The sequence below is a fragment of the Gadus macrocephalus genome, chromosome 11 (genome assembly GCF_031168955.1).
Source record: "Gadus macrocephalus chromosome 11, ASM3116895v1".
Lineage (NCBI taxonomy): Eukaryota > Metazoa > Chordata > Actinopteri > Gadiformes > Gadidae > Gadus > Gadus macrocephalus.
Genome location: NC_082392.1, coordinates 1,841,356 through 1,854,389, shown reverse-complemented (window position 1 = coordinate 1,854,389; position 13,034 = coordinate 1,841,356). Strand labels below are relative to the sequence as shown.

The following is a 13,034-nucleotide window of genomic DNA, read 5'->3' as shown; positions in this document are numbered from 1 at the left end:
GATCAACTCACTGTTTCTTACATTTCACATGAAAGGGTTAAACATGTGTGCAGCATTCTGCACTCCTGGCGGGACGCTGGTGATGCTCTGTGCCAGCAGAGACTTTAGGGAAAACCATTTCACACTGAGGGACCAGTTCACAACGAGAAACCAGTTCACACTGAGGAACCAGTTCACACAGATGAACCAGTTCACAACGAGAAACCAGTTCACACAGATGAACCAGTTCACAACGAGAGACCAGTTCACACTGAGAAACCAGTTCACACAGATGAACCAGTTCACAACGAGAGACCAGTTCACAACGAGAAACCAGTTCACAACGAGAAACCAGTTCACACTGAGGAACCAGTTCAGAGATGAACCAGTTCACAACGAGAGACCAGTTCACATTGAGAAACACGTCAAGAAAGTCTTATAGAGCAGATGACATGAACATATGATGTATATATATATCTAAATATATAATCTATTTACAGATATATTCCACATCAATACTATTGCAATATATTATATATATATATATATATACACACACACACACACATCTATATAGTTATAGATATATTAAGTAACACAATAAATGTATATAGATAGACTAGTTTAGATAGATAATGTATATATCTATAGATATAAGAAATAATGGGTAAAAAATAACAACGAAGGGCAAAAAAAACTGCTGTATTTGAATTTTTGTTTTTCAAGTAATACATCTAGATCGAGATCATGGTCACTCTAAATCATTCCCTTCTTCAGATGATTTACATTCAGAGACACTTAAAGGCCCTCACATCAGGGCCGCCCAGCCAACACGGCCGCCATCTTGAGAAAATAAAAAACAAAACACAGAAAACCCAATGTTTTCAGTTCCCACGCACCTCAAAGCGCTTAAGATCTTAGCTTGTCTAAGAAAGGTTACCAAACACAACGATAAACGGCTATATCTTAAGAAAACGTGTAAAGTTTAAAGTATGGCTGCAAGGTAGTGGACTGAAAGTACTTTTATTTAACCCCTCCGCCGTTGTCTTGAATGACGTCAACCCCTTTCACAATTCACACACACGCACACACACACACACACGCACTGGCATTTACACGTGTGGCCAAGGTGACATGGCACATGAGCGCCCTGCCTCACGTAAAAAGGTTCAATTCCCAAAAGAATAGCAAATGTTAAAGCTTTTTTTTCTTATTATTTTCCCTTCTTTCCTGAGCAACAGAAAGACAACAGAATACAGTCAGGTGTGTCAAAGCACCAGGTGAGGGGTTGGTCGTGGGTTCGCATCCCCGCCGGGACAAATCTTAAAGGGTCCAGAGTAGGAGGGGTTGAGGGGGATTGGAGCAATTATCACCTATATCAGCTCCACCGCTTGCTAGGTTAACAACTGTTTATGCGTGGGAGTTTTCTGCCACCGAAGGGTTGAGGAGACCGTGATAAGAAACCTAATGGTGGTAATAAATACATTACACACAGAACCCAGAACAGTCTGTCCATGCTAAAAACAAAGGTAGGACTTAATGTGGAATCTTTTTTTTTATTTGGGCGTTTTGATTTATAAAATATAATTCATTGAAAATAACCGTTGTGTTAAAATAAATACATATGTGTATATATTTTTATATACACACATGATTTGTCACTGATCAAATTGTATTTTTTACAGTGTATTATGGATATGACCTCTAGGTGGCAGCAAACTCACATGTAGTGCACGGTGTAGCTGCTCTTTAAAACGCCGTCTGGCAGAATGTACATCTTTACAGGACTGCGGAGGTGTTCCCATCGGCAGTTGGTAGCAACGGTACCTTTAAAAAATAAATCCACAAATTGTGGATGACTCACACCAGGGTACAGGTATGGCCATCAATAATAATAAACTAGAAGGAAATTGTTTCTGTTGTCCTTTGCGCATACAGTAGTCATCACAATTTTTAAAATCCAAAAAAGGAAAATACGTTTGCACATAATCAAGAACGGATGGAGTTACTCTCACAGCTCTCAGTAAAGATGAACCAAAAACGGCTACGGAAGCAAACCTCTTTAGTGTCCGACACAAAGCAACGATATCAAATCAAACTAGGACCCGCGTCTGGGCAACACAGCCTACGCAGAATTGCTTCACTCTAAACAAATAAACAAGAACTTCAGTCCAGTTTCCGCGGACAACATAGCAAGCGGTTTCTTCAGGTCCAAGGGAGAGCGCTCCCGTCCCGCGGTCCGGACCCTTAACTGACCCAAACACGTCCCGGTCCGTCTGTGGTCGCCGCTCCCTCTGACTGGAGCGCTCCCGATACAGAGACGGGAGGGGGGACGGGGGTCTGGCCTTACTCCCGGTCCCCTGGGGGAGAGAGCAGGACGTTGGGTTTCTTTAACACACAGAACCAGCCAAGCTGCCTGCCTCTAGGTCGGCCGTGTTGGAGGAAGAACGCGTGGAACCCGGTCCCGAACTTCTCTCCTTCTCAACGTTTCAGGACTCGGTCGATGAGCGGTTTGCGATCGAGAAGAGGCCGATGTTACTCTTAAAGTGACAATGGTTGCCAAACAAAGGAGAACCGTCATATACACAATACACCTTCAGGTGACGGAGTAAATACTGAGCAGGAAGTGGTGTTCCGGGATTCCCTTTGTTTAAGTTGGTTTGAGACCATTTCTTTGAATAAAACTATTAGAATACATCTTCATGAAACATCCACTGGAGGTATAAAATCATTATTTTTATATAATACTACAATGTATATTCCCTTATAAACGTCATGCCCACCCAGCCCGGTGCCAAGCCTCTCGGATCCCCTCAAGCAACACACACATACAGTATATAGATTTATATAGAAGCAAACGCTGAAGTTTTGAACCTTTGAAAGTCTTCTTGGACAATATTTTTTTAAACATGGCTTTTTTTTTTTGCGCATTCTTTTTGGGTGAAGTCGACGTTAACCTTCCCAGCACAAAAGAATACTTCAAATTGACGATTGAACCACTCAATTAAAGAGTCCTACCGTCACACTCTTCGACCCAGCACCCCGAGTTTGACCTCTAGGATTGACCTAAAGGTCATGACCTGGGTGGAGCAACATTAGGACCGGGAAATGTCTTCATTCGTAGTTTTGTAGCTAGAACACAGAATATCTCTAGTATATCTCCTTTAATAAATAAATTAGCAATCTATCTTTTGATACCCCACACGTTAATTTCTTCCAGCAATTAAAAACATCCTTCATTATCTTTGACACCCCCTCAAATACTACTGGGATCAGACCCAGTCGTCCCAGTAACGGGCAGTCAGTCTTTACAGGACGAGAGAGAGGGAGAGAGAGAGAGGGAGACAGGAGAGAAGAGAGAGAGAGACAGGAGAGAAGAGAGAAGAGAGAAGAGAGAGAGAGAGAGAGAGGGAGGGAGGGACAGAGATGCAGAGGAGGGGAGAGCAGGTGAGAGGGTTCCCACTGTGAGTTGGGGGGTGGCGGGGGGATACGTGAGCGGTGGTCCTGGGGGTACGGCGGTCGGACCACGCGTCCCAGTCCCGTCCCGTCCCGTCCCCCTCTATCCCTCCGTGCCGTTCTTGTTGGCCACTGCGGCGTCAGGGGGCTGCTGGCCGTCCTTGCGGGGGGGCATGCGCTCGTTGATGCGGTCCAGCCCGCGAGCCTCCTCGAAGTTGCGGATCTTCCGGGTGGGGGAGAAGCCTTGGATGGCTGCAGGGGGCACACGACCACAGGGGGGTCAGACAGGGGCCACCGTGGGGCCACGAGGTGAGTGGTGCTCAGACTCTTCCTACTAGCGTACCCCTTTCTAAGATACGCCATCTTCACCGGCAACACAAAACATTTTTGGGAGTATTTCCCATTCTAATGACCATAAATAATGTGTGTGCGTTCTATTTGGCGGTGGCTTTTTTCTGCCAAAAATGTTGTGTGCCGGTGAAGGGGGTACCCAGCTGAGAGGGTACACTAGTAGGAAAAGGTTGAGAACCATTGATGTACATCATATAGAAAGCACTGTGCTGGGGTCAGTCAGGGTCAGACTGCAGTCATTAGGAGTTTATAATAAAGGGAAGTTGGATTTGGTGGTTCAATACAGGACGTGTTTCGATGCAGTGACACACAACACGGCACGTTGAGCACAACACATGCACAGGAAACGGTGACACCAATCGTGTGTGTGTGTGTGTGTGTGTGTGTGTGTGTGTGTGTGTGTGTGTGTGTGTGTAAACACTGAAACACCAGACGAGGTGACTTACGGTGGGGTCCCCCAACAGCCGAGGAAAACCCGACAAGAAAGTGTGCGAATAGGAGACAAGACTCGTCAGTGAGGCTCGCGGATTGCATTCAGCTTATCAAACAATTACCATCATTAAGTAACACAGCAACACCTAGGGGAGGGCGAGCTACAGCTAGACACATAGAGGGTAGTGAGAGAGAGAGAGAGAGAGAGGGAGGGCGAGCTACAGCTAGACACATAGAGGGTAGTGAGAGAGAGAGAGAGAGAGAGAGAGAGAGGGAGGGCGAGCTACAGCTAGACACATAGAGGGTAGTGAGAGAGAGAGGGGGAGGGCGAGCTACAGCTAGACACATAGAGGGTAGAGAGAGAGAGAGGGGGAGAGAGAGAGAGAGAGAGAGAGAGAGAGAGAGAGGGGGGTAGAGAGAGAGAGAGAGAGAGAGGGGTAGAGAGAGAGGGTAGAGAGAGAGAGAGAGGGAGAGAGGGGTAGAGAGAGAGAGAGGGGTAGAGAGAGAGAGAGAGGGGGTAGAGAGAGAGAGAGAGGGGTATAGAGAGAGAGAGAGAGGGGTATAGAGAGAGAGAGAGAGAGAGAGAGAGAGAGAGAGAGAGAGAGAGAGAGAGAGAGAGAGAGAGAGAGAGAGAGAGAGAGAGAGAGAGAGAGAGAGAGAGAGAGAGAGAGAGAGAGAGAGAGAGAGAGAGAGAGAGAGAGAGAGAGAGAGAGAGAGAGAGGGTAGGGAGGGAGCGAGACAGAGAGAGAGGGTAGGGAGGGAGCGAGACAGAGAGAGAGGGGGCGACAGAGAGAGTGGGGGAGAGAAAGAGGGACACAGAGAGAGACACAGAGACTGAGGGATGTAGAGAGACTGAGCGAGCCAGGATGACACAGAGACAGAGAGACAGAGTGATGACACAGGGGGCTCTTGCACCACCAGGGAGGTCAGGGTCGTCTGGTGGTCAGGCTGTGGGACTCTAGAGCTACCGGACGTAGATAAGGGTTCCCTGATCCGGCTTCCTCCCCTGTATCCAATAATATCATTTTTAGAACACAACCCCCACCACCTCATCCTCCTCCTCTCGTGGGGGAGTCCGAGGTGGTGGAGGAGGTGGTGGTGGTGGTGAACGCTCCAACAGATGGGGGGCGGCAAACACCTGTTTGCCGCCCCCCATCTGTTGGAGCCTTCACCACCACCACCACCTCCTCCACCACCAGCGTTGGTGCTGCTGCCCCCTCCTGATTGAGCCTTCACCACCACCACCACCACCACCACCAGCGTTGGTGCTGCTGCCCCCGCCTGTTGGAGCCTTCACCGCCTCCACCTCGGAGGAGGAGGAGGTGGTGAAGGCTCCAACAGGCGGGGGCAGCAGCACACACCGAGACAGCAGAGCTGCCTAACAGGATTAGCCTCTGAAAATAGCGCTGGCCCGAGGTCCCTGACCTTATCCCGCTAGGCCCTGGCTTAGGGCTTTTCCCTCGGGGGGGGGGGGGGGGTCCCGGCGGCCACGTGACCCCGGCGGTCAGCCCCGTTCTGCCCAGCACCCTGCTGTGTCGCCCCCTCCCCCCCCCCCCCCCCACAGGCCACGCCCGCTCCGTTTACGAGGGGGGTATTATAGACCACGACCTTCTCCCGGTCTATTCTTGAGGGCCTTCTGGACCCCTGGACATCACCGGAGGGGGGGGGGGGTCCGACCCGCGGGTCACTTTTAGATCGAGACCATAACTCCAGGCTCTCTGTGAATTGGTATCGTTAGCTCTGCTCGTGAGCGTCGGTAGCATGTAGCGTAGCTACAGCGCTAAGCGCACGAGCCCCCGTGTCACAGGGCTAAATAAAGCCGCGGCGCTAGCTGTAGCCGCCGAGGAGCGAGGAGCGTTCCCGTCAGCCGCTGGTGATGCAAGAGGGGACCACTTGGTGTAAACACACAGTAATACTGAGGCTGGGACACACACACACACACACACACACACACACAGGCGAGCTCACACACACACACACGCGCACACACACAGGCGAGCTCACACACACACACTAACAGGAAACACATACACACAGACACACGCACGCACACAGACACACACACAGACACACTAACAGGAAACACACACACACACACACACACACACACACACACACACACACACACACACACACACACACACACACACACACACACACACACACACACACACACACACACACACACACACAGGCGAGCTCACACACACACACACACACACACTAACAGGAAACACATACACACACACACGCACGCACAGACACACACACACGCACGCACGCACAGACACACACACGCGCGGGGGGGGGGGGGGGGGGGAGAATTATAATAAAACAAAATTACAACAACACGAAACATGAACGTACAAGGTGGCTCTTAAAGGGTGGCGACTGTATTAAGGGGGACAAGAACACACAGAGGAAGCAGCTAGGGGGGGGGCAGTACCCCTGGCACTACTCATACCTTTGGCCTCCACCGCCTCAATGGTGGCTATGTTAATAACAGTTGTCGAGGGGAGAGAAGGGGGAGAGAAGGGGGAGGGGGGGGGGAGACAAGAAAGGGGAATCGTCAAAGGCAGCCAGAGATAGCAAATGTAAAAACAGTCATATCACATTACCGGCGGCCCTCAGCAGCCCAGCGCTGGATAAAGGGCAGAAGGCACAGAATAGGGCAGGCTCCATCACACCACATACCCCCCCCTGTTAAATATAACCGGGGGGGGCAGGCGGGCTTAATGTCGTTCATGCCGCAGTATTCCTCGTAGATTGTCAGTATGATTATTCCTTTGGTCAATGCATTGAGGAAGAGCACTGGGCGGGATTTAATGGTCGCATTTGTTTTGTACGGAAGTATAAAAAATGATTTTATATTATTTTATTGTATTTTAAGTCTTTGCATGCTTATTAGTTATATTCAACCCTCAAGATCAAATGGAAATAAAAATAACGTACGCATCAAATTGATTAGATAAAACGCTAATTGAATTGGTTCCAGACTCCCGGATGGTATTAGTTCAGATGAGTTTGAACCCATGTTGTTATCCAGAACACTGTTGGCTCCATGGAGGTGTAGGGTGAAGGAGAGGGGATTGGAGCCCTACAGGGGAAGATGTGGGTGTCAAAGGGTTATGAGGGCTTAGGCGTAGCTGCAGGGGAAGCTGGAAGGAGAGGGGAGGGAAGCCGATGGAAACACGCAGTTACAGCACTCGGGTTTACAGGGAGAATATCGTACGATTTCCACCTTGTTATTCCGCTTGAATAACGGCACATTTTAGCACACTATGTAAATAAGACCTGATGGCTTCAGGACGAGAGCATGTTTCCCTGCGTTTTTATTCTGGATTCTGCGATGGCCAGAGCGTGATTAAAGCCCCTCTCAGACCTCAGCCCAGTGGGTCCGTGTGCTAACCTGACTCTCGCCAGATGAATTTCGTTCAACCTAGATCCACTCGTCCATCTGGGATCGCTCCCGTTGGGCGGGATTTGGGGACCAGATTTAATGGTCTAGCCAATCAAGACCGCCGGGCGGGATTTGTATAGATGTGACGTAGCGGAGAAGCGACTGTTTTGATTCAGACAACAATGGCGGCTCGCATCGAGGCAGCAAGCGTCAAGCGTTGATGCTGCCATTTCATCCGTGTTGTCTAATCTAGCGAATATTCTTCCTTTAAAAGAACATCAGAGAACGCTCTCATCAGCGCCACCGGTTGGATTCGATGTGAGTGGTTGAAGTAGCGCGTCAATAAAGATGACGGACAAGTGGTTTATCCAATCATATGCAAGGATTTTCGAGATGGCCCAGCCTTCTAAAACACCTGTCCAATGGACTGATCCCAGGGGGATGAGTGGAGCTAGGTGGAACGAAGTTCATCTGGCGAGAGTCAGGTTATCCGTGTGGGGCTGGGACCTCAGCAACGGTCTTACCCTCACAAGAGGACGCCCTAGGATGAGTAGGGAACCCACCCTGCCTCAGATAAGAGACCAGGTACCGGGTGAGAGCACTGCCTTGACCAGGGGGCAGGGAGGGGCGGGATGCCCTTCTGATGAGCAAAAACACACCAGCGTGTTTTAAAGGAGAGGAGTCGCGCTCTGACGTTGCAGATGGAGTTGTTATGAAGCAGCGCTCTCATGCATGGGCGGCATGTGGCTCAGGGTGACGAGGAGGTCGAGCGGGACGGCTGGTATCCAGAGGGTCGCTGGTTCGATCCCCGGCTCCTCCTAGCGGAGTGTCGAGGTGTCCCCGAGCGAGACCCCCCACCCTGACTGCTCCTGACCAGCGGGCCGTCGCCCTGCGTGGTGGAACCCGACATCGGTGTGTGAATGTGTGCGTGGACGGGTGAATGTGGGGCAGTGGTGTAAAGCGCTTCGAGGGGCCATTGAGAGGACCCCCCCCACCGCGGCGGGCCCCTGAACAGACCCCTCTACAAAGGGCCAGAGCTTCACCCTCCAGCCGCGGAGAGGTCGGGGGTCGACCTTCTGATCAAGAGAGGGAGCAGGACAGGGGTGGCCCCAGGAGACGGGGGGGCCGACCCACCTGACCAGCCCCCCCCCCCCCCCCTTCAAAAGGGCCCGGCTCTGGTTATTACAGAATAGCTGATGAGCTCTGAACTGCCCGTCCTTTGGCCTGATTCAACTAGTGGCCATCTTGGTTCTTAACAAAAGCTCTGAACACTAACCGAGGGCTGCTTCAGTTCCCCCACACAGACAGCGTCAAGAACCAAGATGGCCGCAAGATGGAACCAAGATGGCCGCAAGATGGAACCAAGATGGCCGCAAGATGGATCCAAGATGGCCGCAAGATGGATCCAAGATGGCCGCAAGATGGATCCAAGATGGCCGCAGGCAGGGTAGAAGAGGCCCATAGAGAGTGGATGAGACCTCCTCCAAACAGCAACAAGGCGACATCACATCCTGACAACCACCAGCTTAACTTGTGTTTGAGTGTCTTGAAAATACATTTCAAGACACAAGACAAGATATTTTTGAGAATGAAAACAGAAATTACATCTTTATGTCTTTGTCTAAATATTTGATAGCTCGTCGAGTTTCACACAGATCCCCTCCTGATTTTGTGTTTATTGTCTGCCCTGGCAGGAGCCTTGAGGGGTCGGTCGATCGAAGGCGGGAGCCAAAACAATGGTGTCACCAGGAACTCTACTCTGCCTCGCCGCCTCTCAGCGCAGGGCAGATTTTACGAGGCTCCTCTGCTACCCAGCCCAGTCCCCGGGCCCAACCACAGGCCTGTAAACAGAGCTGGAACGGGACTGAAGGGCACGACATGTTTACTGTTAATGTTCTATTAAGGAATACAGAGAGGAAGAGAGGGGGCGGGAGAGAGGGGGAGGGAGAGAGCGAGAGAGAGGGAGGGAGAGAGAGAGAGAGAGGGAGAGAGCGAGAGAGCGAGAGAGAGGGGGAGAGAGGGAGAGAGAGAGAGCGAGAGAGAGAGAGAGCGAGAGAGGGAGAGAGAGAGGGAGAGAGGGAGAGAGAGAGAGAGACATAGACAGAGTAAGAGAGGAAGAGCAAGAGTGAGAGAGGGACAGAGCGAGAGAGTGAGGGAGCGAGGGAGAGAGAGAGAGAGGGAGAGAGGGAGAGAGGGACAGAGCGAGAGAGTGAGAGGGAGAGAGGGAGAGAGCGAGAGAGAGAGAGAGCGAGAGAGGGAGAGAGGGAGAGAGGGACAGAGCGAGAGAGTGAGGGAGCGAGGGAGAGAGAGAGAGAGAGAGAGAGGGAGAGAGGGAGAGAGGGACAGAGCGAGAGAGTGAGAGGGAGAGAGAGAGAGCGAGACAGACAGAGTAAGAGAGAAAGAGCAAGAGTGAGAGAGGGACAGAGCGAGAGAGCGAGAGCGAGTCGAGACATAGACAGAGTAAGAGGGAAAGAGCAAGAGTGAGAGAAAGTGAGAGGGCGAGAGAAAGAGAGAGAGTGAGAGGGTGAAGGCGAGTGAGAGGGCGAGAAAGAGATGCATCAGAGAGAATGGAAGGACCCACCACACCGGTGTGGTGTGTTTTACCCGTCAGCGTTTACGGCCCCACTATGTTTGTCGGGATCCCAGTTTGTTTGCCAGTTGTTTCTGGTTCCATGTGACCCCCCTGTTGGGTGCTAGAACAGGGTGGTACTCCCCAACGTGCCGGCGATACTCAAAAGGACTGCGGTTGTGGTTGAATGGGACCGTGTCCACCCGGCGGCCATCTTGGTTGGCTGAGTGGAAATACCTTCTGGGATCCTTGGACATCATGACAATTCCCCCCCAAGGGAGCTAATCTAGAATGAACTTCCAAGATTTTCCACGAAGACTAGAAGGTTTGCCCACCCAACAAACAAACCAAGATGGCTGCCTGTAGGAGAACTCTATTGGTCTATTGACTCATCAAAAGGCCGAGCAAGGTCGCTAGCTCCTCACTAGAGGTGGGTGGCTTTCTGGTTGGGGGGGGGGGGGGCATCATGCTCAGGGGGTCCAGGTCAGGGTACCCGGGTAACCCCCTCCCCCCCTCCATCAGTACCCACACCAGGAGAGACACTGAGCGACAGGGGAATGTTATGGAGGGGGGGGGGGGGGGGGGGGGGGCACACAGGACACCTACCCGTCTCGATGGTCTGCTTGCCCCCCGACAGCACCCCCACAGGCAGGGTACCCGTGGGGGTCAGCCCCTTCAGGGTCAGCACGCTTTCACTCTCCTCCCTGGAGGGTAGAGAGAGAGAGAGAGAGAGAGACACACAACCAGTCCCATATCACTCACACACACACACACACACACACACACACACACACACACACACACACACACACACACACACACACACACACACACACACACACACACACACACACACACACACACACACACACACACACACACACACACACACTTCGTCATTTCGTCCCTTGATGCCGGATGTATTGAGAGTTGTGTCGAGCCTCCCTAAATAGTTGAGAGTCTAGCCACTTTCCCAGGGAGGGATAACGTGTCTGTCTGGTGAACCAGAGGCAGTGTCCCAGACAGCGGCCATAGGGGAGGAGACAGGGGGCTGCGGTCATCCCCGGGCCAGGAGCCTCAGAGTTAACGTCAGATAAATGACTAACGTTATTATGTGGGCCAAAACCGGCGTGACTCATCGCAGCGCCGGGGCTCTGCTTTTAGAGACATAACTCTGCATAGCGAAGGTTCCTCTGCAGACAGACACTGTGGTTTTAAATTTTCCAGGAAAAAAACACACATTGTCGAAGAGGGGAACAGAGAGGGGGCCGTACCTGAGCACTGAGAAGACGCGCGCCATCTTCCCCACGGCGCGGATCTTGTTCCGGATCACCTCCTTACGCATCGCCGACGCCCCGCCTACAACAGGAAGAGGAGCGTTTAGACCACTCCCACGCTACAGCTAACACAGCGTTAAGACACGCCCACGCTACCGCTAACAGCTTTAAGACACGCCCACGCTACCGCTAACACAGCGTTAAGACACGCCCACGCTACCGCTAACAGCTTTAAGACACGCCCACGCTACCGCTAACACAGCGTTAAGACACGCCCACGCTACGGCTAACACAGCGTTAAGACACGGCCACGCTAACGCTAACACAACGTTAAGTAACGGCCACGCTACGGCTAACACAGCGTTAAAACACGCCCACGCTACCGCTAACCCAGCGGTAAGACACACCCACGCTAACACAGCGTTAAGACACGCCCATACTACCGCTAACACAGCATTAAGACACGCCCACGCTACCGCTAACACAGCGGTAAGACACACCCACGCTACCGCTAACACAGTGTTAAGACACCCGCGGGTGCACCTCAGCAGAACAACTTTAGACCCCTATAGTCCCATTCTATGGGACCCGGGCTGAGATCTCACTCTATCCTCAGGGATAGCTAATCTGAACGTGGTCAGGTGAAGCCCTTTGAGACTGTAGCGGGAAGGATTACACACCATGTGACTGTGATAGTAGATGCTTAGGGCAGATACAGAGGCTGCATGAGAGAGACTATAACAGAGGCTACTACAGAGGCTGCTAGAGAGAGACTATAACAGAGGCTGCTAGAGAGAGACTATAACAGAGGCTACTACAGAGGCTGCGTGAGAGAGACTATAACAGAGGCTACTACAGAGGCTGCTAGAGAGAGACTATAACAGAGGCTGCTACAGAGAGAGACTATAACAGAGGCTGCTACAGAGAGAGACTATAACAGAGGCTGCTACAGAGAGAGACTATAACAGAGGCTGCTACAGAGAGACTATTACAGAGGCTGCTAGAGAGAGACTATTACAGAGGCTGCTACAGAGAGACTATTACAGAGGCTGCTACAGAGAGACTATTACATAGGCTGCTACAGAGAGACTATTACAGAGGCTGCTACAGAGAGACTATTACATAGGCTATTACAGAGGCTGCTGATAGAAGAGGCTTAGGACTTGATCCCTGTCCAGGCCCTCACCTTCACACTGGTCGTCTATCTCCGACATGAGCTCGTCGTCGGAGCAGATGTTGAGGACGTTCACCAGCATCTCCGTCACTGAGGGGGGAAGGGACACTGGAGATTAGACAGGCTGTTCGTGCTGCGTGCATTGGCCCTCACAAGGCGAGCAGTGTGCTTGAAACATTGAGTAAGGCAGCTTTGGCCTTGGACCGCTATTAACTGATAAACCTGATAAACAAAGACGTTTACAGAGTTTTACAAATGAAGCACTGAGTGTGTGAAACCTCAAGAGACAGCTTAAGGAATAAAATAATGTCTTATAATCTAGGTCCAATGAATGTATCCGAGCAAACATCAGTCATCCCTCTCTGCAGGAGCCCACCATCTACGAGACTCAATAAA

General features: G+C 51.3%; 1 protein-coding gene across 3 annotated transcripts in view; it reads right to left on the bottom strand.

Moving 5' to 3' along the window:
* Window positions 1-665: 665 nt before the first annotated feature.
* The window catches only part of ppp3cca (protein phosphatase 3, catalytic subunit, gamma isozyme, a), a 36,173-nt gene continuing 23,804 nt past the window's right edge, over window positions 666-13,034 (bottom strand). Inside the window, exons 10-14 of one of the 3 annotated variants that reach the window (XM_060064912.1) lie at window positions 12,651-12,728; window positions 11,462-11,546; window positions 10,794-10,891; window positions 6,683-6,709; window positions 666-3,687 (exon numbers count right to left, since the gene is read on the bottom strand). In XM_060064912.1, the coding sequence (XP_059920895.1) occupies window positions 3,539-3,687; window positions 6,683-6,709; window positions 10,794-10,891; window positions 11,462-11,546; window positions 12,651-12,728 (437 nt within the window). In that variant the 3' untranslated portion in view covers window positions 666-3,538. The remainder of the gene's footprint in view (window positions 3,688-6,682; window positions 6,710-10,793; window positions 10,892-11,461; window positions 11,547-12,650; window positions 12,729-13,034) is intronic. The other 2 variants (XM_060064913.1, XM_060064914.1) reach the window with 2 other exon arrangements.